Source organism: Mesoplodon bidens (genome assembly GCF_964165515.1).
Source record: "Mesoplodon bidens genome assembly, chromosome: 7".
NCBI classification, from domain to species: Eukaryota; Metazoa; Chordata; class Mammalia; order Artiodactyla; family Ziphiidae; genus Mesoplodon; species Mesoplodon bidens.
In genome coordinates, this window is record NC_138164.1 from 64,159,970 (window position 1) to 64,187,839 (window position 27,870).

At 37.7% G+C, this 27,870-nt stretch overlaps 1 protein-coding gene across 3 annotated transcripts in view; it reads right to left on the bottom strand.

The window, feature by feature from the left end:
• The window catches only part of RSF1 (remodeling and spacing factor 1), a 184,918-nt gene that overhangs the window by 130,415 nt on the left and 26,633 nt on the right, over nucleotides 1–27,870 (bottom strand). For all 3 annotated transcript variants that reach the window (XM_081241100.1, XM_081241099.1, XM_081241098.1), the window contains exon 2: nucleotides 893–984. In XM_081241100.1, coding sequence (XP_081097226.1) covers nucleotides 893–984 — 92 coding nt within the window. The remainder of the gene's footprint in view (nucleotides 1–892; nucleotides 985–27,870) is intronic.

Below are 27,870 nucleotides of genomic sequence, written 5' to 3' on the forward strand. Positions count from 1 at the left end.
TGATTAAAATGATTATTGTTTTATGTCACTTAATTTAGAGTGGTGTGTTATGCAGCAAAGATAACTGGAACAGCACATGTGATTTTTTATGATAATAACAAGCAACTCTTGTTCTCTGATGGTTCCTCTTTTCATAGCACTCTACAATCATATACACACCCCTGCAAAAGCAGATATGAAAATACATGTATACATAAACATACATTTTTAAAAAGACGACAAGAAAATTACACAGTTTTTCAATCGCCTAAAAATGTAACCTAATATTCTAGTATGTTAGAGTTCAAAATCTCACCCCCCCCACCCCTCACAAAATTATGTGGATCTCAAAAGTTTGGATGCAATTCCATCCAGACAATTTTTCCTGAATGGTCGTGCCCTTAATAGGGTTTATCCTAAAGCACTCATTGTCTGATTACCCAGGTTGTTCTCATTAAGGATAGATTTGGCCTATTGTTAACTTAGAAGCCTTCCATACTGACCTAAAGGTCTTTGGACATTTTACTTTTTAAGTAAAAGACAAATTTTGGCTCTGTCTACACATACTACGTGATCTCAAAGAAAAACGACAACTTTGTTGGGTCTTATCTATATCTTAATTGAGTTGATCAGGACGATTTTAAGAAATCATGAAAGAAACTGAGAGAAAATATGAAAAGTCCTGAGCACAGTGTTTGACACAAAAGATAACACCTCTGAAATCTAACTTTGGAACTCTAGACTATTGCTTAGTAGCTACAAAAAAGAATCACATACCAGTAGTAATCATATAGATTTCTGAGTCATATTTTGCAACTTTTAGGAGACCATTTTAAAAATCAGAGCATATTAAGAAACATAACATCGATTTATGCTAGATAGAATATAGAGAAGGTGATTTACAAATATTTACCTTGATCAAATATTTTTCCCATCTATCTGCTGTAACAGATTTGCCAATCTTCCTCATCAACTTCAAATGGAGCTCCACCAATTCTTTAGGTACTTAAAAGGAAGAAAAAATACTGTTAGCCAGCAAAATAAAACATGTGCAAACATTTAGGATCATAAAAAAAGAACTTTCTCCAGTGCTGAATACTTTTTCAAAATAGATGTTCATTTAGTTATCTTTTAGAACTCTGAATCAGAAAAGACTAAACTAGGGCAAGAAATAACTGAAAGCTACTTTTTTAAACATGAACAAGAATATTCATGTTTTCTTTCAAAACACCAACAATTAAGAGTGAACTCTAATGTAAACTGTAGACTTTTGGGTGATAATAATGTGTCAATGTAGGTTCATCAATTTCAACAAATGTACCATAGTAGTGTGGGATGTGAACAGTGAGAGAGGTTGTACATGTGCGGAGGAAGAGGGTATATGTGATCTCTCTATACTTTGTGCTTATTTTTCTTTGTGAATCTAAAACTGCTCTAAAAAATAAAGTCTATAAAAAATACCATAAAGTAAAAGCACTTAACTATACAACTAAAATTTCTACTGTGTTTCTCATACCACATATTTGGTTTCTTGACTGAGATTGCAGACCAAGACACAGATTCACAGAATCAGAAAGGAATCAATGAATATAAATTCCAAATTGACAGTTATCTCAGAAATAGAGTCTAATTGGTTTTCAAGCTATTGAAGAAAACTACTCTTCTGATCTATCCCTTATCTAATGTGCTAAACTCCTCTATAGCATCCCTATAAATCTCTGCTTGACAACCTACAGGGACAGAAAATTTACTTAACCTTCCAAAATTCTAATTATTAGAAAGTTACCCTTACACAAAGTAAAAAATCTGCCTCCCTACACCTTCCTCCAGTTTCTTGCTCTTATTCTCTAGTTTCAAAGAAAATACTTTCAATTCCTTTTTTATTGGAAACTTCAAATATTTGAAGACAGCTGTATCTTCCCTCAAGTTTTCTCTTCCAACTGTAGACAACCAGAGTTCCTCCAAATATCCCTGGGCATCATCTGATTATATGGTATAACTGTATTAATTAGACCTGAGGGAAATAAAGGACACACATATTTAGCATTTCCCAAATACCAAATACTGCTAGTAACCTAAGAGAAATTACATTTATACTATCTAAAAAGTTTCCTAATCAAATACATTAGGAAAATATATATTTATTTTTACCACAGAACTTCCTGAAGCCTTAATTGATTAGTCTTATATAAATAGTCTTATATCCCTATCTTGGATATAATCTGCAGCATTCTCTAATATATTTGATCATGGAATCTTTTTCTGTGAAACACACAATACCTTGTAATATACAAGTGCTCTGAAGTACAGGTTGGGAAGTGATGGACTAATTTTTTTCATTCATTCTTTCAGATTCTTTACTCTCCACTAAAGCCACTTCTAACTTGAAATGACCCTGAAGCATAAAAACATTTCACTATTCAACAAATTTCTGTGGGTCCACTATTAGTAAGCAAGAAATAGTCTCTACCTTTAATGAGCCTACTTAAGGGAGTCTTCTCTGGGGCAGGGGTGGGGGGGTGGGGGGTTGGTAAATGGTGGGTGAGTTGGAGGTAAAAGAAAGAAGCAGGGGAGGGATGATTACAGATGAGTAAACAGACAATTAAACTAAGCCAAGACCAGAATACACGGGATTGAGGGTGGAGTGGAGAAAAGGGGGAAAGGACACTGCTTATGAGAGTAACAGCAGATACAAAAGGCTGAAAAACAAAGTGAGCATGGAACTGGAAGCACTCAGAAAAGGGGTATGATCATGAAGAATCTTATAAGAACAGGATACAAAGTTTACAATTTATTAAAAAGTTTAAGCAAGAGAGTGCTCTATAAGTTAGAAAGATCTCAAAAACGGAACTGTAGGAAAACAGATAGTTTTTATTTGCTTATTTGTTTTAGGAGGTGGTGTGCAGGGTAGAGACGATATAAATTCAGAAAAATATCAATCCAGAAAGATGGGAGTAACCTGAAGGCAGAGGTGGTACCAAGAGAAGTGGGGAGATTTGAGATATGTTTAGGAAACAAATAATAAAACTTAGGGACTGACTGACTGAGCAAAGTGAAAGCACCAAGAAAAACTGAGGCACTGACTTAGGCAACTGAATAGATGCCAATGACAATACATCAGGAAGAAAAAGACCTGGGCTCAATTCTCAGCTCTACTACTTAAGACAAGGAGACCGTGATTCTGGTCAAGTTCTTTAAACAATAACTCTCAAATTCCTTGTCTGTAATAAGGGTTGAACTGCCTATCTTACAGTTTTAAAAACAGGAAACATACAGGGCTTCCCTGGTGGTGCAGTGGTTAAGAATCCACCTGCCAATGCAGGGGACATGTGTTCGAGCCCTGGTCCGGGAAGATCCCACATGCCGCAGAGCAACTAAGCCCATGCGCCACAACTACTGAGCCTATGCTCTAGAGCCCACAAGCCACAACTACTGAGTCCGCATGCTACAACTACTGAAGCCCGCGTGCCTAGAGTCCCTGCTCCACAACAAGAAAAGCCACTGCAATGAGAACCCTGCACACCACAACCAAGAGTAGCCCCTACTCGCCACAACTAGAGAAAGCCCGCGCACAGCAACAAAGACCCAATGCAGCCCAAAATATATAAATTAATAATAATAAAAAAAGAAAACATTATACAAAGCTAAAATACCTTTATTTTCACTTCTGTCATGACATTTGGGGAACCAAGGTCAGTTTCAATTTCTCCTTTTTCCTTTCCCCCAAACACAGTACTCTTAATGATTCTACCTTCCTACATCTCAAACTTGCTCCCTATCTCCCCCAATTTCTCTATGATATCATTGCACCTTCTCACTTCAGAAAAACAGGTGTGGATACTCTCCTGTAACCAAACCAATCTTTAAAAAAAAAAATACCGCTTTCATGTCACTTCCCAGTTCATAAGTATCTTTGATAGTTCCTAAATACTTACATAAACTCATCTAGATTTCTTACCCTAGCCAAATAGTCCCAATATTCAGTTTCAACCTAACTCTCCAATCCTTCCCTCTTACTTCTGCACTGAAATGCTCGATTCAAGTCATCCTGGCCTGTTCACTATCCACTAAGCATACCCAGTCTACAACCTATCTGGGCTTTTATTCAAGCGCTCCAGTTTACTGTTTTCTGCCACTTGAATCATATTCATCTTTTAATTTTGGGTCAATAAAGGCCCTAAAAGTCTCTGAGATACCTTTCCAATGATTCCAGCAATATCTTTTTCCTTGGAATGCCCACAGTATTCATATTATCTATATCACTCATTTATCAGTTAGGTAAAAGCTCTGCACCTGTGTTTTATGCATATCCTCCACATCACAGACAAATGAAATCACAAAAAGTTTTGATGCAATTGGTACTATTTTTAAAAATCCAAGAGGACAAAAGTAAATATATGCAATAAATATGTTTTTCATCCCACTTTGCAAATATAGTCATTCTTGATTTAGGCATGTAGAAGTAGATTTCCTTATTAGAGCATTGGCTCTTACACAGTACTATCCAATAAAAATATAAAATGAGCCACATAATTTCAAATTCTCTATTAGTACATTCATAAAAGTAAAAAGAAAAGGTCAAAATTAATTTTAACAATTTATGTTATGTAGCACTACATATCTCAATGTTATTTCAACATACTATCAGCATTTAAAATTTCAGACTTTTACTTTTTACTTGACATTTTACCTATTTTTTAAATTTATAACTCAATTAAAATTATACATAATTGACATATGACAGACAGTATTACTATCAGGTGTACAACATAATGATTTAATATTTGTATACACTGCAAATGATCACCACAATAAGTCTAGTTAACACCCACCACCATACATAGTTACAAATATTTTTTCTTATGAGAACTTTTAAGATCTCCTTGCTTAGCAACTTTCAAATATGCAGTACACTATTATTAACTGTAGTCACCATTCTGTATATTACCTCCCCATGACTTATTTATTTTATAACTGAAAATTTGTACCTTTTGACCATCTTCATCCATTGTACACTTTTTGGGTGATACCTAGTATTCAAAACATATCATTTTACCCTTACAGCATATCTCAATTCACCCTAGCCATATTTCAAGTGCTCAAGAGCCACATATGGCTACTGGCTACTGTACTGGGTTACATAGAGCTAGAACATTTAAAACTAAAATTTAGAACCCACAATTTACTAACAATTTACTTAAATTTTTTTTTTTTGGTGATACAACTGACATATAACACTATATTTAGTTTCAGGTGTACAACATAATGACTTGATATTTGTAAATACTGCAAAATGATCACCACAGTATGTCTAGTTAACATCCAATTTACTTGTATTTTTTTGTTACAAATAGAACCGACAGGCTAATAACCTTATGGATACTTGTAGCTCTTAATATTTTGCCAGTCAATAAGAAACAGACAAAAACTTCAATAGAAAAGTTAAATTGAAAATATTACAATTCCCATATTTTGCATTCTCTACAACAGTGCAGTCTATATCTGCACTTTTCAAAACAGCAGCCATTAGCTACATGTGACTATTTAGCACTTGATATGTGGCTAATAAAACTAAGGAACTAGACTTTTAATTTTACTAATTTTTAATTAATTTAAACAGCCACATGTGGCAAGTGGCTAGGGTTTGGGGCAGTGCAGCTATAAAATATAAATCATATTTTTTAAACACATGATCATTTTCTATGACACGCACTGATGATCTATAAATTCACTTATTTATCACCTGGAACATTTCCTAAATAATTTCATTTTGAGAACAGTAGGTTAATTATTAACTTCCTTCTAAGAATTATCTACTAACCAACTTCATGTCATTCTGAAAAGTACAGGTTTTGTTCCAATCGAACCAAGATCTCTACCTTTTCACATGACAGATTTGATATATAACCTTTAACAGACCCGTTTCTTTCACAAGAAGGTGAAAGATTCTGAAGCAGAAGAAAAGGTCAGGTGCTGTGTGAATTCATGAAAGGCCTGCCAAAATGATGCAGGTATGAAACAGCAGTAAGTGGTTAGGATCCCAGAATGTATTACTGATCCAATCACCCAAAGATGTCCTATAGTTTTACATTTTTCTAAGCATCTTTCCAGCACCAAGCCTTAAGAATGCTGCTGCTTCTGAAATTCTAGTTTTATTACGTACAATTCTGCTTTTTTAATGGTAGAAATTTACAGCTGGTCATAATAACTAAATGACATAATTCCTCCCATTTCTCAATGAAGTCTTTTACTTAAACTTCCTCTACGGTTGTAAGCAGAGATACACTTAGAGTCATAAAACAGTTGATTTTATGTAGGCCATTGATAATAGAACACTGATTTCAGATACAGGGATTTAAGTATAAGCTTACAAAAAGCTTTTACTTACTGCCAGTTTCTACAAACTCTGTTGGGGGAGCACAGTTTTAATCATAATGACACTGGTCCCACGGTCCACTTGATCCTTAAAATAACTATTATGTTTTTATATACCTTATCTGCAAAAAGTTCATTTTATCAATCATCTTAAAGTTTTCAGAAAAGCAAAAAAAAAAAAAAAAAAAAAAAGCCTGAAGGCTATGAACTATAACTTAGGTCATTATCTGAAAAGCTACAGTTCATAGATGTGAGATGCCAGGTAAGTGTAATATAAATCACTAAGCTCAGCTTTCCATTATTACCATAATGGAAAAAAAAAATCCAAGAATAGTTGTTACGTAAGCAGGCAAACCAAGGGGTTTCTAATGCTCCATTTAGGTTTTGGGCTTCATTTAGAATCATACTGCTGTTCCCATATAGGTAAAGAAACACACCAAACATGGCTCAGATTATTTCAGAACTAAAGCCATGAAAACATCTCTGCTACAAAGAAAGTAATCAGTGTACTACTATAAACATCAGTATGTCTGGAGGCTTGAATAACCAGCATTCAGCACCTCTTCCTGAAGGAGAAGGTAGATGTTTATGGGGAGGAAAGACCTCTAGGTAAGACGATGTGAGCCACCTTCACATCAGTCAGTCTTTAAAGGGTTACTCTTTCCTTTTATGTACTTGACAAACAGCATCCTGGCAGAGGGAATCCGAGGTACTTGAGGCAATGGCTTCCAATAACATATGCCTCCAACTCTAATCAGATAATTCTATTTCCTTTCTCTCTTTTCTCTCTACTCAATTTAATAATCATGGAATGGGTGGGGGATGGGTAGGGAAGGAAGGAAAGAGAGACCCAAAACAAATTTTAAAAGAAAGAAATAATGATATCATAATATTTAAGGAAGAGGAGGGATTTTTTTCCTCAACATCTTTTCCTCCAATAATTTTAAATCTAGTGAAAGGTTGAAAGGCTAGTACACCCTTCACCTAAATGCACCAACTGCTAACATTTTAGGTAAACATTTTTACACAGGATAAAACCATCAGCGAAGGGCTCTCTAATAAAAAAAAGAATGAAAAGCAGCAGCCAACCAAGCCAAGGAAGGGAAGAACATGCCAGGCACAAGGAAATGCCTGTAGAGGAGACCTGAGGCAGATACAAGCTTCCAGTGTGGCAGGAAAGAGAAAATGGTAAAAGATGCCACTGAAGAAGTAAGCAAAGGTCGTATCTTATAAAGCCTCGAGGTCCGTGTAAAGAGTTTTGATTATATTTTGAGTGTAATGAGAAATCAAGGGAGGAATTTAGGAAAGTTTCCTGATCTAAGTTTTTAAAAGATCATTCTGTCTAGGATCTGCTTCATAATAACCTAAGCAGCAGAGGACAGATGGAGTTACAGATGAAACAAAATTACAAAATTTCACTGAATCTAGGTGATGAGCATGTGAAACTTCATTATACAACTTTCTAATTTTGTATAAGTGGGGAATACGACTAGACTAACTAGGAGGCTAGTGCCGTACTTCAGGCAAGAGATAATGATGGCTTGGACTAAGGTGGTAGCAGTGGAGATTTAGAGAAGTACCCTCAAGGAAAACTGCAAAATCTAGGAAATTTCAAAATTTCTAAAATATTTTCTAACAAGCACCTTCACCAATCTTAATCTGAGAAAGTAACTACTATATATCTGTCTTCTATGTGATCCCTATTGATTTGTTCATTTTTAAAAGCAGAAACCATGACTTTTCGTTTGATTAGTCATGATTTAGAAAGGCAACATATACACATAGACATTTAATAATAAAGTTAAATAAATTTATGTGTACCATGTCTTATTTCTCATACTCTTCATCATTTCAAATGTTCATACTGCACTTGAAAGCCTGCACTTAACATTTCAACTAAGTATTCTTTTTTTTTTTTTGCGGTACGCGGGCCTCTCACTGTTGTGGCCTCTCCCGTTGCGGAGCACAGGCTCCGGACGCGCAGGCCCAGCGGCCATGGCTCACGGGGCCAGCCGCTTCGCGGCATGTGGGATCCTCCCGGACTGGGGCACAAACCCGTGTCCCCTGCATCGGCAGGCGGACTCTCAACCACTACGCCACCAGGGAAGCCCAACTAAGTATTCTTTAAAACTGCGTTACATGTATATTATGAAAAGCACTAGAAAGAGTCAAGAGGAAGAGGTGCAAACCTCAATTTTCTCATCCATAAATGGAGTTGTACCCGATGATCTAAAGTCTTCCAGCTTTAATATTCAATGTCCAAGTCTAAGTATTGAGGCAGGTATTTATTTGCCTTAGAATAACACAGCAGTCGTCATAGGATTTAGCATTTTTGAACTGAAAGCACACTCTGATAAACTAGAAAACTTAGCAACTAAGATGTGATGTCAATTGCTCAAGGTCGAAAAGAGCCCAAGCAAGATCCCAGACCTCTGGCCTTCCAATCCAAGGCTCTTTCTAATGTTTCTTAAAGTATCAAATGGATGGAGGAATAGTTCAGAAGGCCTAACTTATGAATCAAGCCACCCTTTCGGCATAGCTCGGTATCTGGGTTTTTATCTTTTACCTTGGGTTGCTCCTGCCTATGCACTCTGAGGCATTAACCATGTCTAAAATGTAACCCAGCTTTCTGTAACAACAGAAAGACTACTACTCCTCCTCCCAATCCATTCTTTGTTTTTTCAACAGCTTTATTGAAAAGTAATTTACATACCATACACTTCATCCTTTTAAAGTACACAAATCAATGGGTTTTGGTATGTTATATGATTAATGTTTAAATTGTGGTAAAATACAAATAACATAAAATTTTTCATCTTAACCATTTTAAGTGTAAAATTCAGTGGCATTAATTACATTCACAAAGTTGTGCAACCATGACTGCTGTTGCTGTTTTCCTGTTTTTATCGTTAAAAGTTTTGAAACAGTCACTTCACTTCCAAATTGCTTTGTGTAAAATTTACAATTATAAAAGTAAAGTCCACTACAGTATATAACTCCATGGGAGCAATACTTCACCCAAGGGGGCAAAAACTGATCCTTGAGGAGGGCAAAAAATCTCAGATATGGGTTACAGTTCTCAGCAACTTAACCCTACCTGACAAAATCTTACTCCTTAGTATTTAAATTCTCTTGCTAGGGAGAAATTAATTTTAAATTAAAGTTTTCTCTTTAGGAGTGTGATCATGGGAAAAAGAAAAAAAAAAGGTCGAGAAACACGGTGCTTTAGAATTCAAAAGCAAGCGTTGTTACTCAAAATGTAAAGCACTATCTTTACACAATGCTCAACCTGCTGCGAAGAGGATGTATCCACTGAAACCAAAGCCAAGCTGCAAACTGCCTTGCTACCCCACAAGAACTGATTTTATCCATAATGTTAAACACAATAATGGGAAAAATTATGTTACAATTTTAATATTTAAATAAAGCAGAAAATCAAGCATGCTAGCTAAAAAATTGTTTTAAATTTATCCCCGATACTGATAATTAAGAGAGAGTAAGAACTAAGTATAAAACACGAAAAGAGAAAGAAAATAAAGGTAGGCTCTTTGACATCATATAGTCTTAACTACCTTTACAGTCTCACTTTGTAATTACCTATCATCTGTCTTCTCTTCTTCCTCTCTGCCACCCTTAGATGTAAGCTCCAAGGTAAGGGTCAGATCTATCTGCCTTTTTCATTGTTGTATTCCCTCCACCAAGCACAGTTCCTGGTTCATTCAACTATTTGATGAACTAGAATAGGGACAAGAAAATAAAAGAGAAGGAAAGCAACAGGGAGAGATGGAGTAAGGAAATTTTAAAAGTTTTCAGACAACTAGAAAAAAAGAAAGTTCCTTTAGTTGTGAAAGAAAAATTATCTGAATAGTATGTAGGAAAGTGATGAGGGAGATGAGATGAAAAAGATTGCAAAAGTGGCTTTAGAATTTCAGTTCACTGTGTGATCAATCTGGTGACAGCACTAACCCAAGACAACTTATTGGCAAGGTTTTGTTTCCCCTTTTCTCTCCCTTTTGAGGGAAGGGATGGAAGATGTGAATGCTCCCATGGACATTTGCATACAGGAGTCAATAATGAAGACCACAAGTTTAATTAAATAAATACCTATATAGTGATTTCCTAACACCAGATCTCTATAAAGTGCTAGATTTCTATCCATATAATGTATGCTCCATAGTATTTAAAAACTTAAAAGCGCACTAAAAGATGCCTTTATGATTCAGTACCATGATTTTAGGTGTTAGGAAATCAGTTTGATGTTTCTTTTAAAGACCATTCTGCAGATCTATGAACTTAAATTAAAAGAACTATATTTCTTGGGACTTCCCTGGTGGCGTAGTGGTTAAGAATCCGCCTGCCAATGCAGGGGACACAGGTTCAAGCCCTGGTCTGGGAAGATCCCACATACCGCGGAGCAACTAAGCACGTGTGCCACAACTACTGAGCCCACGAGCCACAACTACTCAGCCTGCGTGCCCTAGAGCCCGTGCTCCACAACAAGAGAAGCCACCACAATGAGAAGCCCACACACCACAACGAAGAGTAGCCCCTGCTCACTGCAACTAGAGAAGGCCCATGTGCAGCAAGGAAGACCCAATGCAGCCAAAAATAAAATAAGATAAATAAATTGAAAAAAAATAACTCTATTTCTTTATGAAATTTATGTCATCTTTATTCCTTGCTAACAAGTGATCATACTTTTCTTTCAATCAACATTCATTTGACAAGCGGAGATAACTATATAAGTAACATACTATGTCATCTTACAGTTTCCTAAAATCTTGGCAGAAAGCATAACAAATGAATTCACTGTAACTTCTACAGTTATTTCAATAAATGAGAAAATGTACATGAAAACACTTTATAAACCATAAAGCAATAAACAAGCCAAAGTTACTGTTATTCACCACCAGATGGTGATCACGTCTTATTTAAAGCAAATGCTGACACCTTATTCAGGGGCCAGCCAACTGACTATTAAAAATTATTAATAAGCAAACCAAGTTGCCTGAATAAAATACTGGTGATTTAAGTATGTTCAATTGAAACATCAGCAAAACAATCAAAAACAGGTTCTGCCTGAAGATTTCTAAAGAAGCTGATCTGTTCTTATTAACATTTGATACAATTTAAAGAAAAAGACAACAGGGCATGTTTTCTGGCAGTCTTATATGGGTTGTTTAACCATTCATACCACCTTGATCCATCCTAATGTGTTATTTTAAAGCAAATTCCATATATCATGATTTCATCCACAAATATTTCACTGTGTATCTCTAAGGGATAAGGACTCTTTAAAAATAAGCATAATAGCATTATTACCACCTAAAAACTAATAATTCTTTAATGTCACAGAATTTCCAGTCAATTAAACAATTTTAAAACATTTTCAATTAACCAAGAAATAAAATTGTATTTTTTTGTTACCTCTGTAGCAGATGCTGGCAGCACCTCACCGTTATCCCCTCAGCACTTATGATTCCAGTACAGGCCAACCTGCAAGCATGTGCAAGTCTTCACATGAGGGTTTTTTCTGGCTACAGGGCAGGGGAGTTAAGCATTCCTGAGGGCATCCCTAAACCAGTAACTGAAAGGGCTCCTTAACCCCTTTGCTGGGATCAATCTGAGATATAATCTACACTGTCTTTCAGCTCAACAAGAGGATTTAGTCCTAGTAGCCTATAAAGTAACATACTTGAAAACACATCCCATATTGGCTTTTTTTCCCCTTCCAGTATCACTTCCCCTGCCCTTGTCAGTGTTTCCTGGCATCAGTTTCCAAATAAACTACTTGCACTCACATTTCGGTCTCAGGGTCTCCTGCCTGGGGAATCCAACATAAGACAACCTCTTAATTTTGAATGAAAGCTATGGACAACCTAAGAAAATGTAAACATAAAAATTTCTGTAAATATGTTCAAAGAGTTTAGAGACAACCCAAAAGACATACAAATATCCCAGTTTAAAGAACCCTTTCTCCTACAGGTTCAGGATAGTCAAGATCTTAATGTGTTCCACTGAGATTGTTCAGTTATGTTGAAAAACTAACATCCCCACCGCTTACTCTTCATTGTTGGCAAAGAAGCATCATTATCTCAATCCTCAGTTCTTATGTGCGTAAGAATCTAACTGAAAGTACACCAACTGTAGGCTTAAGTTCTACACTTTAAAGAAAAAAAAATGTTCCTAGAAGGAATGGTTTACTAAGACTGGGTCCCTTGAAAAGCCACAAAATGTGATATTTATGAGTATTTTCATTTATATATGACTTTCAATGGATTTTTTTTTAAAACTGCTGCTGGCCTCAAACAACAATTCAAGTAAGAGTAAAGGACTTGCGAAGATTTCTTTTGAAAAATCAACTTGGGGGTGGGGGGTACTTCCCTGGTGGTCCAGTGGGTAAGAATCGGCGCTCCCAATGTAGGGGGACCAGGTTCGATCCCTGGTCAGGGAACTAGATCCCACATGTATGTCACAACTAAGAGTCTGCATGCTGCAGCTAAGAAGTCCACAGGCTGCAACTAAGCCTGCATACTACAACTAAGGGCCCGCATACTGCAACTAAACATGCCGCACGCAAGGAAGATCCCACGTGCCACAACTAAGACCTGGTACAGCCTAAATAAATAAATAAACATTAAAAAAAAGAGAAAGAAATCAAAAAGAAAAATCAACTTGGGGCGGTCATACTAATAGTATGATAAAGTCCCCTCTAGCTAACACACACTCCTCCTCTACCCTTATGAAAAAAGTTCTATGCACTCAGTTTCCATTTTCTCACCTGTCCCATTTGCTCCAAACCCACCACAATCTGACTTCCATTAGTTAAATTAAATGGATGCTTTAGTCTTTGCCTTAATTTGGCAGCATATGACAGCAGTGACCACAACTTCATTTTTGAAATCTGGCCACCCTGTGACACCACTTTTCTGATTTCTCCTCTTATTTCTTTGCCCTGTTTTGGATTCATCTGCAGGCCCACTTCTGCCCTTTCCTTGAAAGCTGGTTCTATTTTAGGACTTCATTTCTTTTGTTCCAAAGATATCTCATCCATCCCTTCATTTCAACTTAAATATGTTGTCTCACTCTACTGGTTATGGATATGTTCAAGTAATAGAAAACCTTACCAGAGTGGCTTCACAAATATAATGGGTTACTTTTTCTCTCTAGAAGTCCAGACTAATGAGTTGCTAGTTTGGGTTTAATGGCCCAACAAATCCACCATATTCAACTTCATGGAATACCCAAACATTCCATGCTGCTTTCCAGCCTTTGCACCTTAGCATGTGCAGTTCCCTCTGTCATCAACCCACCTCTATTCATCCTCAGAGTTGTTTGGTTGTCACTCCTTAGGAAATCATTGTTTTATCCATTCTTTGATTATTCTTTTATCTTATCAGGATTAAGTGCCCCTGCTGGATATTCCAAAATGATTCTGCTTATACATCTCACTGTATCATAAATGCCTGTCTGATCACCTCTATCCCACATTAAATAGGCCTTTATCTTCAGCACCTAGGACAGTGCCTAGCGCATACCATACATTCAATAAGCACTTATTGAATGAATAGATGATGTGGCCTTTAAAAAAATCTATTTTAGTAGAGAAATGCTAATCAAAAACTACAATGAGGTATCACCTCACACCAGTCAGAATGGTCATCATGAAAAAGTTTACAAATAATAAATGCTGGAGAGGGTGTGGGGAAAAGGGAACCCTCCTACACTGTTGGTGGGAATGTTAATTGGTACAGCCACTGTGGAAAACAGTACGGAGGTTCTTCAAAAAACTAAAAATAGAGTTAGTATATGATCCAGCAATCCCACTCCTGGGCATATACCCAGGCAAAACTATAATTCAAAAAGGTATATGCACCCCAATGTTCACAGTAGCACTATTTATTGATACAATAACCAAGACGTAAAAACAGCCTAAATGTCCATTGACAGATGAATAAAGAAGATGTACTACATATATACAATGGAATACTACTCAGCCATAAAAAAGAATGAAATAATGCCATTTGCAGCAACATGAGTAGACCTAGAGATTATCATACTAAGTGAAGTAAGTCAGAAAGAAAAAAACAAATACTATATTATAACACTTATATGTGGAATCTAAAATGACACAAATGAACTTACCTACGAAAGAGAAACAGACTTACTGACATAGAAAACAGACTTGTGGTTGCCAAGCAGAGGGTGGGGGAGGGATGGATTGGGAGTTTGGGATTAGCAGATGCAAACTATTATATATAGAATGGATAAACAACAAGGTCCTACTGAACAGCACAGGGATCTACATTCAATATCCTCTGATAAACCATAAAGGAAAATAACATGGAAAAGAATATACATATATATATGTAAAACTGAATTACTGCTGTCCAACAGAAATTAACACAACACTAAGTCAACTATAGTTCAATAAAATAAAATTTTAAAGTAATTTATTCATAAACATGAACTCATAACCCAAGCAATTGATTGATTAGCAAATGAATAAACAATAATATACGTTTCTTGCTCATACTTAAAGGAGCAGACAGAAAAACAGATAAATTTCTAAAACCTTTAAAGGAAACGTAAAATAGACTATCCATTTTGGCAATGTGCATTTATACCAAGCAATCAACTATACCCACGCTTATCAATTTACAAGTTGCCAACCATAAACTTGCCTTTATGAATGATTAAGTTTCCTAATGTGACAAGAGAAGAAATAAGACAAGCAAAAAACAAACAAACAAAACAAGGAAGAAACCAGAAGAGACTATGACTAAACAAATGGTTGCCTTGTGACCCTCTTCCTAGACAGTGACCCCACTTTTAACCTGAGGCAACCACTGATCTGCTTTCTGTCACTAAGATCTGTCTTTTCTAGCGTTTCACATAAATGGAATCATATAGTATGTACTCACTTTGTCTGGCTTTTTTAGCTCAGCATAATGTTTTTGACATTCACTCACGTTCTGCATATATTAGCAGTCCACTCCTTTTTTACTATAAGTAGTATCCTATTATATGAATATATTTGTTCATCCAATCATCTGATGAACATTCAGGTTATTTCCAGTTTGGGGCTATTACAAGTAAAGCTGCTATGAACATTTGTGTACAAGTCTCTGTGTGGACATACATTTTTATTTCTCTTGGGTAAATAGTAGTGGAAACTGATAGGCTGTATAGTATATGTAGGTTTAACTTAATAAGAAACTCCCAAACATTTTGCCAAAGTGGTTGCACTATTTAATCTTCCCACCATTATTGTATAAGAATTCCAGTAGATACACATCATCACTAACATCTGAGGTATAGTGGGTCATTTCAAAAGAATGTATCTTCTGCCACGTTGGGTAGTGTTCTAGAAATGTCAGTAACATCCAGTTTGTTGATAACATTGTTCATGTCCTATATTCTGACTGATTTTCTATCTAGTTGCACTATCAATTACTAGGACGAGTGCTGAAATTTCCAATTATAACTTTAGATTGTGTGTGTATCTTTCAGTTCTGTCAATTTTTGCTTCACATATTTTAAAGCTGTTACTGGGGGGAAAGACACTGTCAGAATCATCACATCTCCCTGATAAATTAACTCCTGTAGCATTAAGTTCCTTGCTCTGAAGTTTCCATTTTCTGATATTAGTATAGCTATTCCAGATTTCTTATGATTAGTTTTGCACAGTAGAGCATTTTCTATCCTTTTATTTTTCACCTATAACTTTCTAATTAAAGTGGATTTTTGTAGCATATAGTTGGGTCTTGCTTTTTTTATCCAGTCTGACAATCTCTTTTATTTAACTTTAATTTTAACTAAAATACCACAGGTGGCTAGTGTACAGCCCGTGAACTAAGAATGGTTTTACATTTTCTAGGGGTTGGGGGTTAAAAAAATAAATAAATAAATAAAAGGAAAAACAGCATTTTGCAACACATGACAATTACATGAAATTCAAATTTTAGTGTCTATATAAAAAAAGTTTTAGTGGAGCACAGCCATATTTATAAATTTATGTAATATCTATGGTTACTTTCATTCATGCTACACTGGCAGAACTGAACAGTTTCAAGAGACACTGTACTGATCACAAAGCCTAAAATATTCTTAATATCTGGCTTTTTAAAGAAACTTGCCAAACCCTGATTAAAACCATTTATATTTAATGCAATTATTGATATAATTGGATTTAAATCTACAATCTTACCATTTATATTCTGTATATTCCACCATTTCTTTAATCCTTTCTTCCATCTTTTCCTGTGTTCTTTTGGATTAACTGGGCACATTCTAGCATCTCATTTTATATCTACTATTGGCTAACTAGGCATACTTCTTTATTTTACTATTCAGTGGTTGCTCTAGGTTTTACAATATACATCTTTAACTCTATACAGTGTACCATCAATGATATTCTCTCACTTCACAAAAATGTGAACACTTGTTACCCTTACAACACCGTAGTACTTCTATTTCCCTGCTCTCATCCTTAATACTACGGATGTGATACATTTTACTTCTAAATATGTTGTAAAACTTACCATAAATTATGATTTTTGCTTTAAACAGCCAATTACCTTTTAAGATGTTTAAAATTAGGGAAAATGTATTTTATATTCAAACATATTTATCATTTCTTGCAATCATCATCTCTTTGTCTAGATCCAAGCTTTCATCTGATCCATTTTCCTTCCATCTTAAGATGTTTCTTATTGTATATTTCAACTAGCTAGTAATAAATTCTCTGGTTTTATTTCTCTGAAACGGTTCCTATTTCACCCTTGTTTTCAAAGGATATTTTCCTGAATATATAACTATACATTGACTTTTTTTTTTTATTCAGTACTTTAAACATGTTCCATCATCTCTGAGTTTGCAAACTTTCTGACAAGAAATCCTCATTGTTTCTCTGTGCATAATGTCTTTTTCCTTGGCTGCCTTCAAAATACTCTTTTTTATCACTGGTTTTTAGGAATTGGTTATATCATGGTATTTTTGTGTGGGTCTGCCTGCTTTGGGTTTGTTGAGATTACTGGACCTTGTGAGTTCAGAATTTTTATCAAACTTGGAAAATTTTGACCCATTACTTATTACAATATTTTCGGTTCCATCCTTCTTCTAGGATGTCAAATACACTTTGTTGAGCCAACTTGAGCCACAGACCAATGAGCCATTGACTAGTTTCAGTTCTATTTCTCTGCTTCATTTTAAGTTTAAATCTACTGCTGTTTCTTCAAGTTTACTGGTCTGTTCTTCTGCACTGTCCAATCTGCTGTTAAATCTGTTCAGTTAACTTTTTATTTCAGATACCCCTTTTGTTCAGCCCTAGAAGTTCCATTTGGTTCTTGTTTATATCTTCCATTTCTCTAGCCATTACGTTCATATTTTTATTTAAATACACTTATTAATTATAATAGCTCTTTTAAAAATAAATTTATTTATTTATTTTTGGCTGCGTTGGGTCTTTGTTGCTGCGCGCGGGCCTCTCACTGCAGTGGCTTCTCTTGTTGCAGAGCATGGGCTCTAGGCACGTGGGCTTCAGTAGTTGTGGCTCATGGGCTCAGCAGTCATGGCTTGTGAGCTCTAGAGTACAGGTTCAGTAGTTGTGGCGCATGGGCTGAGCTGCTCTATGGCTTGTGGGATCTTCCCAGACCAGGGCTCGAGCCTGTGTCCCCTGCATTGGCAGGCAGATTCTTAACCACTGTGCCACCAGGGAAGTCCCTATAATAGCTATTTTTAACATCTGCTAGCTCCATCACCTCCGTCATTTCTCAATTTTATTTATTTATTTTATTTCTTTTTGTTTGTCACTCTTTTATTCTACCAATTTTATTATTTTGTATTTTTATTTTTTTTTAATTTTTTTTGCTTTATAACAAATTTAATCAGTTATACATATATATATGTTCCCATATCCCCTCCCTTTTGCATCTCCCTCCCTCCCACCCTCCCTATCCCACCCCTCCAGGCGGTCACAAAGCACCGAACTGATCTCCCTGTGCTATGCGGCTGCTTCCCACTAGCTATCTACCTTACGTTTGGTAGTGTATATATGTCCATGCCGCTCTTTCACTTTGTCACAGCTTACCCTTCCCCCTCCCCATATCCTCAAGTCCATTCTCTAGTAGGTCTGTGTCTTTATTCCTGTCTTACCCCTATGTTCTTCATGGCATTTTTTTTTCTTAAATTCCATATATATGTGTCAGCATACACTATTTGTCTTTCTCTTTCTGACTTACTTCACTCTGTATGACAGACTCTAGGTCCATTCACCTCACTACAAATAGCTCAATTTCATTTCTTTTTATGGCTGAGTAATATTCCATTGTATATATGTGCCACATCTTCTTTACCCATTCATCCGATGATGGACACTTAGGTTGTTTCCATCTCCGGGCTATTGTAAATAGGGCTGCTATGAACATTTTGGTACATGTCTCTTTTTGAATTATGGTTTTCTCAGGGTATATGCCTAGTAGTGGAATTGCTGGGTCATATGGTAGTTCTATTTGTAGTTTTTTAAGGAACCTCCATACCGTTCTCCATAGTGGCTGTACCAATTCACATTCCCACCAGCAGTGCAAGAGTGTTCCTTTTTTTCCACACCCTCTCCAGCATTTATTGTTTCTAGATTTTTTGATGATGACCATTCTGACTGGTGTGAGATGATATCTCATTGTAGTTTTGATTTGCATTTCTCTAATGAGTAAAGATGTTGAGCATCCTTTCATGTGTTTGTTGGCAGTCTGTATATCTTCTGTGGAGAAATGTCTATTTAGGTCTTCTGCCCATTTTTGGATTGGGTTGTTTGTTTTTTTGTTATTGAGCTGCATGAGCTGCTTATAAACTTTGGAGATTAATCCTTTGTCAGTTGCTTCATTTGCAAATATTTTCTCCCATTCTGAGGGTTGTCTTTTGGTCTTGTTTATGGTTTCCTTTGCTGTGCAAAAGCTTTTAAGTTTCATTAGGTCCCATGTGTTTATTTTTGTCTTGATTTCCATTTCTCTAGGAGGTGGGTCAAAAAGGATCTTGCTGTGATTTATGTCATAGAGTGTTGTGCCTATGTTTTCCTCTAAGAGTTTGATAGTGTCTGGCCTTACATTTAGGTCTTTAATCCATTTTGAGCTTATTTTTGTGTATGGTGTTAGGGAGTGATCTAATCTCATACTTTTACATGTCCCTATCCAGTTTTCCCAGCACCACTTATTGAAGAGACTGTCCTTTCTCCACTGTTCATTCCCGCCTCCTTTATCAAAGATAAGGTGACCATATGTCCGTGGGTTTATCTCTGGGCTTTCTATCCTGTTCCATTGATCTATCTTTCTGTTTTTGTGCCAGTACCATACTGTCTTGATTACTGTAGCTTTGTAGTATAGTATGAAGTCAGGGAGCCTGATTCCTCCAGCTCCATTTTTCGTTCTCAAGATTGCTTTGGCTATTCGGGGTCTTTTGTGTTTCCATACAAATTGTGAAATTTTTTGCTCTAGTTCTGTGAAAAATGCCAGTGGTAGGTTGATAGGGATTGCATTGAATCTGTAGATTGCTTTGGGTAGTAGAGCCATTTTCACAATGTTGATTCTTCCAATCCAAGAACATGGTACATCTCTCCATCTATTTGTATCATCTTTAATTTCTTTCATCAGTGTCTTATAATTTTCTGCATACAGGTCTTTTGTCTCCTTAGGTAGGTTTATTCCTAGATAGTTTATTCTTTTTGTTGCAATGGTAAATGGGAGTGTTTCCTTGATTTCACTTTCAGATTTTTCATCATTAGTATATAGGAATGCCAGAGATTTCTGTGCATTAATTTTGTATCCTGCAACTTTACCAAATTCATTGATTAGCTCTAGTAGTTTTCTGGTAGCATCTTTAGGATTCTCTATGTATAGTATCATGTCATCTGCAAACAGTGACAGCTTTACTTCTTCTTTTCCGATTTGGATTCCTTTTATTTCCTTTTCTTCTCTGATTGCTGTGGCTAAAACTTCCAAAACTAGGTTGAATAAGAGTGGTGAGAGTGGGCAGCCTTGTCTTGTTCCTGATCTTAGTGGAAATGGTTTCAGTTTTTCACCATTGAGGATGATGCTGGCTGTGGGTTTGTCATATATGGCCTTTATTATGTTGAGGAAAGTTCCCTCTATGCCTACTTTCTGGAGGGTTTTTATCATAAATGGGTGTTGAACTTTGTCGAAAGCTCTCTCTGCATCTATTGAGATGATCATATGGTTTTTCTCCTTCCATATGTTAATATGGTGTATCACGTTGATTGATTTGCATATATTGAAGAATCCTTGCATTCCTGGGATAAACCCCACTTGATCATGGTGTATGATCCTTTTAATGTGCTGTTGGATTCTGTTTGCTAGTATTTTGTTGAGGATTTTTGCATCTATGTTCATCAGTGATATTGGCCTGTAGTTTTCTTTCTTTGTGACATCCTTGTCTGGTTTTGGTATCAAGGTGATGGTGGCCTCGATGAATGAGTTTGGGAGTGTTCCTCCCTCTGCTATATTTTGGAAGAGTTTGAGAAGGATAGGTGTTAGCTCTTCTCTAAATGCTTGATAGAATTCGCCTGTGAAGCCATCTGGTCCTGGGCTTTTGTTAGTTGGAAGATTTTTTATCACAGTTTCAATTTCAGTGCTTGTGATTGGTCTGTTCATATTTTCTATTTCTTCCTGATTCAGTCTTGGCAGGTTGTGCATTTCTAAGAATTTGTCCATTTCTTCTAGGTTGTCCATTTTATTGGCATAGAGTTGCTTGTAGTAATCTCTCATGATCTTTTGTATTTCTGCAGTGTCAGTTGTTACTTCTCCTTTTTCATTTCTAATTCTATTGATTTGAGTCTTCTCCCTTTTTTTCTTGATGAGTCTGGCTAATGGTTTATCAATTTTGTTTATCTTCTCAAAGAACCAGCTTTTAGTTTTATTGATCTTTGCTATCATTTCCTTCATTTCTTTTTCATTTATTTCTGATCTGATTTTTATGATTTCTTTCCTTCTGCTAACTTTGGGATGTTTTTGTTCTTCTTTCTCTAATTGCTTTAGGTGCAAGGTTAGGTTGTTTATTTGAGATGTTTCCTGTTTCTTAAGGTGGGATTGTATTGCTATAAACTTCGCTCTTAGAACTGCTTTTGCTGCATCCCATAGGTTTTGGGTCGTCGTGCCTCCATTGTCATTTGTTTCTAGGTATTTTTAAATTTCCTCTTTGATTTCTTCAGTGATCACTTCGTTATTAAGTAGTGTATTGTTTAGCCTCCATGTGTTTGTATTTTTTACAGCTCTTTTCCTGTAATTGATATCTAGTCTCATAGCATTGTGGTCGGAAAAGATACTTGATACAATTTTAATTTTCTTAAATTTACCAAGGCTTGATTTGTGACCCAAGAGATGATCTATCCTGGAGAATGTTCCATGAGCACTTGAGAAAAATGTGTATTCTGTTGTTTTTGGATGGAATGTCCTATAAATATCAATTAAGTCCATCTTGTTTAATGTATCATTTAAAGCTTGTGTTTCCTTATTTATGTTCATTTTGGATGATCTGTCCATTGGTGAAAGTGGGGTGTTAAAGTCCCCTACTAGGATTGTGTTACTGTCGATTTCTCCTTTTATGGCTGTTAATATTTGCCTTATGTATTCAGGTGCTCCTATGTTTGGTGCATAAATATTTACAATTGTTATATCTTCTTCTTGGATCGATCCCTTGATCATTATGTAGTGTCCTTCTTTGTCTCTTCTAGTAGTCTTTATTTTAAAGTCTATTTTGTCTGATATGAGAATTGCTACTCCAGCTTTCTTTTGGTTTCCATTTGCATGGCATATCTTTTTCCATCCCCTTACTTTCAGTCTGTATGTGTCTCTAGGTCTGAAGTGGGTCTCTTGTAGACAGCATATATATGGGTCTTGTTTTTGTATCCATTCAGCCAATCTGTGTCTTTTGGTGGGAGCATTTAGTCCATTTACATTTAAGGTAATTATCGATATGTATGTTCCTATTCCCATTTTCTTAATTGTTTTGGGTTCGTTATTGTAGGTCTTTTCCTTCTGTTGTGTTTCTTGTCTAGAGAAGTTCCCTTAGCATTTGTTGTAAAGCTGGTTTGGTGGTGCTGAACTCTCTCAGCTTTTGCTTGTCTGTAAACGTTTAAATTTCTCCATCAAATCTGAATGAGATCCTTGCTGGGTAGAATAATCTTGGTTGCAGGTTTTTCTCCTTCATCACTTTAATTATGTCCTGCCACTCCCTTCTGGCTTGTAGAGTTTCTGCTGAGAGATCAGCTGTTATCCTGATGGGGATTCCCTTGTGTGTTATTTGTTGTTTTTCTCTTGCTGCTTTTAATATGATTTCTTTGTGTTTAATTTTTGACAGTTTGATTAATATGTGTCTTGGCATATTTCTCCTTGGATTTATTCTGTATGGGACTCTCTGTGCCTGCTGGACTTGATTAACTATTTCCTTTCCCATATTAGGGAAGTTTTCAACTATAATCTCTTCAAATATTTTCTCAGTCCCTTTCTTTTTCTCTTCTTCTTCTGGAACCCCTATAATTCGAATGTTGGTGCGTTTAATGTTGTCCCAGAGGTCTCTGAGACTGTCCTCTGTTCTTTTCATTGCTTTTTCTTTATTTTGCTCTGCAGCAGTTATTTCCACTATTTTATCTTCCACCTCACTTATCCATTCTTCTGCCTCAGTTATTCTGCTATTGATCCCATCTAGAGTATTTTTTATTTCATTTATTGTGTCTTTAATCGATGCTTGATTCATCTTTAGTTCTTCTAGGTCCTTGTTAACTGTTTCTTGCATTTTGTCTATTCTATTTCCAAGATTTTGGATCTGGGAAATAGAATCTTGGATCATCTTTACCATCATTATTCTGAATTCTTTTTCAGGTAGACTGCCTATTACCTCTTCATTTGTTAGGTCTGGTAGGTTTTTATCTTGCTCCTTCTCCTGCTGTGTGTTTTTCTGTCTTCTCATTTTGCTTATGCTACTGTGTTTGGGGTCTCCTTTTTGCAGCCTGCAGGTTCGTAGTTCCCGTTGTTTTTGGTGTCTGTCCCCAGTGGCTAAGGTTGGTTTAGTGGGTTGTGTAGGCTTCCTGGTGGAGGGGACTAGTGCCTGTGTTCTGGTGGATGAGGCTGGATCTTGTCTTTCTGGTGGGCAGGTCCACGTCTGGTGGTGTGTTTTGGGGTGTCTGCGGACTTTTTATGATTTTAGGCCACCTCTCTGCTAATGGGTGACATTGTGTTCCTGTCTTGCTAGTTGTTTGGCATAGGGTGTCCAGCACTGTAGCTTGCTGGTCGTTGAGTGAAGCTGGGTGCTGGTGTTGAGATGGAGATCTCTGGAAGATTTTCGCCGTTTGATATTGTGTGGAGCTGGGAGGTCTCTTGTGGACCAGTGTCCTGAAGTTGGCTCTCCCACCTCAGAGGCACAGCACGGACTCCTGGCTCCTCAATTTGGGATGATGTGTTGTCTATTCATGTATTCCACAGATGCAGGGTACATCAAGTTGATTGTGGAGCTTTAATCCGCTGCTTCTGAGGCTGCTGGGAGAGGTTTCCCTTTCTCTTCTTTGTTCTCACAGCTCCTGGGTCTCAGCTTTGGATATGCGATTTCCTACCTTTATTGTATGTTTGCCTTTACCATTGAGCTTTCCCATTCATAATTTTCTTATTTCTAGTTGTGGCCTTTTCTTTTCTGCCTAGAGAAGTTCCTTTAGCATTTGTTGTAAAGCTGGTTTGGTGGTGCTGAATTGTCTTAGCTTCTGCTTGTCTGTAAAGCTTTTGATTTCTCTGTCAAATCTGAATGAGAGCCTTGCTGGGTAGAGTATTCTTGGTTGTAGGTTTTTCCCTTTTATTGCTTTAAAAATATCATACCACTCCTTTCTGGCCTGCAGAGTTTCTGCTGAAAAATCAGCTGATAACCTTATGGGGATTCCCTTGTGTGTTATTTGTTGTTTTTGCCTTGCTGCTTTTAATATGATTTCTTTGTGTTTAATTTTTGACAGTTTGATTAATATGTGTCTTGGCGTATTTCTCCTTGGATTTATTCTGTATGGGACTCTCTGTGCCTCCTGGACTTGATTAACTATTTCCTTTCCCATATTAGGGAAGTTTTCAACTATAATCTCTTCAAATATTTTCTCAGTCCCTTTCTTTTTCTCTTCTTCTTCTGGAACCCCTATAATTCGAATGTTGGTGTGCTTAATGTTGTCCCAGAGGTCTCTGAGACTGTCCTCTGTTCTTTTCATTCTTTTTTATTTTGCTCTGCAGCAGTTATTTCCACTATTTTATCTTGCACCTCACTTATCCGTTCTTCTGCCTCAGTTATTCTGCTATTGATCCCATCTAGAGTATTTTTTATTTCATTTATTGTGTCTTTAATCGATGCTTGATTCATCTTTAGTTCTTCTAGGTCCTTGTTAACTGTTTCGTGCATTTTGTCTATTCTATTTCCAAGATTTTGGATCTTGGAAATAGAATCTTGGATCATCTTTACCATCATTATTCTGAATTCTTTTTCAGGTAGACTGCCTATTACCTCTTCATTTGTTAGGTCTGGTGGGTTTCTATCTTGCTTCTTCTCTTGCTGTGTGTTTTTCTGTCTTCTCATTTTGCTTATGTTACTGTGTTTGGGGTCTCCTTTTTGCAGGCTGCAGGTTCGTAGTTCCCGTTGTTTTTGGTGTCTGTCCCCAGTGGCTAAGGTTGGTTTAGTGGGTAGTGTAGGCTTCCTGGTGGAGGGGACTAGTGCCTGTGTTCTGGTGGATGAGGCTGGATCTTGTCTTTCTGGTGGGCAGGTCCACGTCTGGTGGTGTGTTTTGGGGTGTCTGCGGACTTTTTATGATTTTAGGCCACCTCTCTGCTAATGGGTGGCGTTGTGTTCCTGTCTTGCTAGTTGTTTGGCATAGGGTGTCCAGCACTGTAGCTTGCTGGTCGTTGAGTGAAGCTGGGTGCTGGTGTTGAGATGGAGATCTCTGGAAGATTTTCTCCGTTTGATATTATGTGGAGCTGGGAGGTCTCTTGTGGACCAGTGTCCTGAAGTTGGCTCTCCCACCTCAGAGGCACAGCACGGACTCCTGGCTCCTCAATTTGGGATGATGTGTTGTCTATTCATGTATTCCACAGATGCAGGGTACATCAAGTTGATTGTGGAGCTTTAATCCGCTGCTTCTGAGGCTGCTGGGAGAGGTTTCCCTTTCTCTTCTTTGTTCTCACAGCTCCTGGGTCTCAGCTTTGGATTTGGCCCCGCCTCTGCGTGTAGGTCGCCGGAGGGCGTCTGTTCTTCGCTCAGACAGGACAGGGTTAAAGGAGCAGCCTCTTCAGGGACTCTGGCTCACTCAGGCCGGGTGGGAGGGAGGGGCACGGAGTGCGGGGCAAGCCTGCAGCGGCAGAGGCCGGCGTGACGTTGCACCAGCCCGAGGCGCGCCATGCGTTCTCCCAGGGAAGCCGCCCCTGGATCCCGGGACCCCGGCAGTGGCGGGCTGCACAGACTCCCGGAAGGGTGGTGTGGACAGTGACCTGCGCTCGCACACAGGCTTCTTGGCGGCGACAGCAGCAGCCCCAGCGTCCCACGCCCGTCACTGGGCTCTGCGCTTTCAGCCGCGACTTGCGCCCGTCTGTGGAGCTCCTTTAAGCAGCGCTATTAATCCCCTCTCCTCGTGCACCAGGAAACCAAGACGGAAGAAAAAGTCTCTTGCCTCTTCGGCAGCTCCAGAGTTTTCCCGGACTCCCTCCCGGCTAGCTGTGGCACATTAGCCCCCTTCAGGCTGAGTTCTCGCCGCTAGCCCCAGTCCTCTCCCTGCGCTCTGACCGAAGCCCGAGCCTCAGCTTCCAGCGCCGCCCGCCCCGGCGGGCGAGCAGACAAGCCTCTCGGGCTGGTGAGTGCCGCTCGGCACCAATCCTCTGTGCGGGAATCTCTCCGCTTTGCCCTACCCAGGAATGTGGGGAGTTTCTTGCCTTTTGGGAGGTCTGGGGTCTTCTGCCAGCGTTCAGTAGGTGTTCTGTAGGAGTTGTTCCACGTGTAGCTGTATTTCTGGTGTATCTGTGGGGAGGAAGGTGATCTCTGCGTCTTACTCTTCCGCCATCTTACCCAGAAGTACCTCCGTCATTTCTAATCTGTTTCTTTGGGTTGATTTTTCTACTGGTTATAGGTTACCCTGGACGTGCTTCTTGCAATGTCTAGTGATTTCTGCTTAGATGCTGGAAAATATCCACGTCACACTACTGTTTTTGAGTATTTGCAATCACTCCACAGAGAGTTGGGATTTGTTTTGGCAGGCATTTATTTACAGATCCATTTATCCCTCTGAGGACTTTTCTGTCTTTACTACATGACAAATCCAGTGGGTTCTCCAAAAGACCCTTCACCCTGGTCAGAATTAAATGTCTCCTGCATCAATTCGGTAAATGTTCTGCTAGTAATTTCCTGGATGTTCACTGCCTAGCCTTATAGTATTTTACTTTATGCATTCATGACCTAGTATTCAGCAAAGATTCAACGTGGCCCCTATAAACATTTCTGGAGTTCTTTTGTTTGCATAGTTCCTATCTTTTCAGAAACTGGCCATGCAACTTCTAGCTGCCTCAGTCTCTCCAAAATCCAATCTGTGCCTCCTCAACTGAGTGAGGCTTGCAGCCTCATTAGGCTCCCTCTCCCTGCTTCTTCAATCCCAAATTTGCTTCCAGACAGGAAGCCATGGTAGTTGTAGAGCTCATATTCCTTATTTCCCCTCTCTCAGGGACCACAGTCCTACTCTGCCCTATCTAAAAGAGACGGTTCATATATTTTGGTCCGGTTTACTATTTGCGACAAGGGGGTAAAGACTCCTTATTGCTCCATCATGGCCAAAGATGAAATTCCTCATTTTTTAAAACAAAAGGAAAGACATATGTATCTGAGCAGATCATACAAATTTAAAGAAGAATGAATTAGAAATGAATCTATTTTTCACATGTCAAGTACCTAAAAAGAAACAATAGGGATATCAGATACTGGTTTCTAACATTTCCAAAAAAAGAAAAAGTGAATATTGGATCCTTAAAACAACTTTAGACGTGTCTCCATTAAGAAGAGGCTCACAAATTAATAACTTGTGCAGGTCACACAAATATCAAGTGGCAAGGCTAAGATTCTAACCAAGCTAACACTAAATACCATGTTTTCACTCTACACCACATTGCGTCCCACTATTTCTCAACACAAATACTACATTTTAAGAAATCTGGTTTGCCAAACTGAATTTATTAAAATCTCCTGAGTTTTACTTAGCAAAAGTTACTATTAACTATCAGTAATAATATCTGATCAATGTGGGGAAAAGATATTACCACAGGGAGTTGAGAATATTTCATATAAAAGCAATGATCGGACTTCCCTGGTGGCACAGTGGTTAAGAATCCGCCGACCAACTCAGGGGACACAGGTTCAGGTCCTGGTCCGGGAAGATCCCACATGCTGCAGAGCAAAAAAGCCCGTGCTCCACAACTACTGAGCCTGCACTCTAGAGCCCACGAACCACAA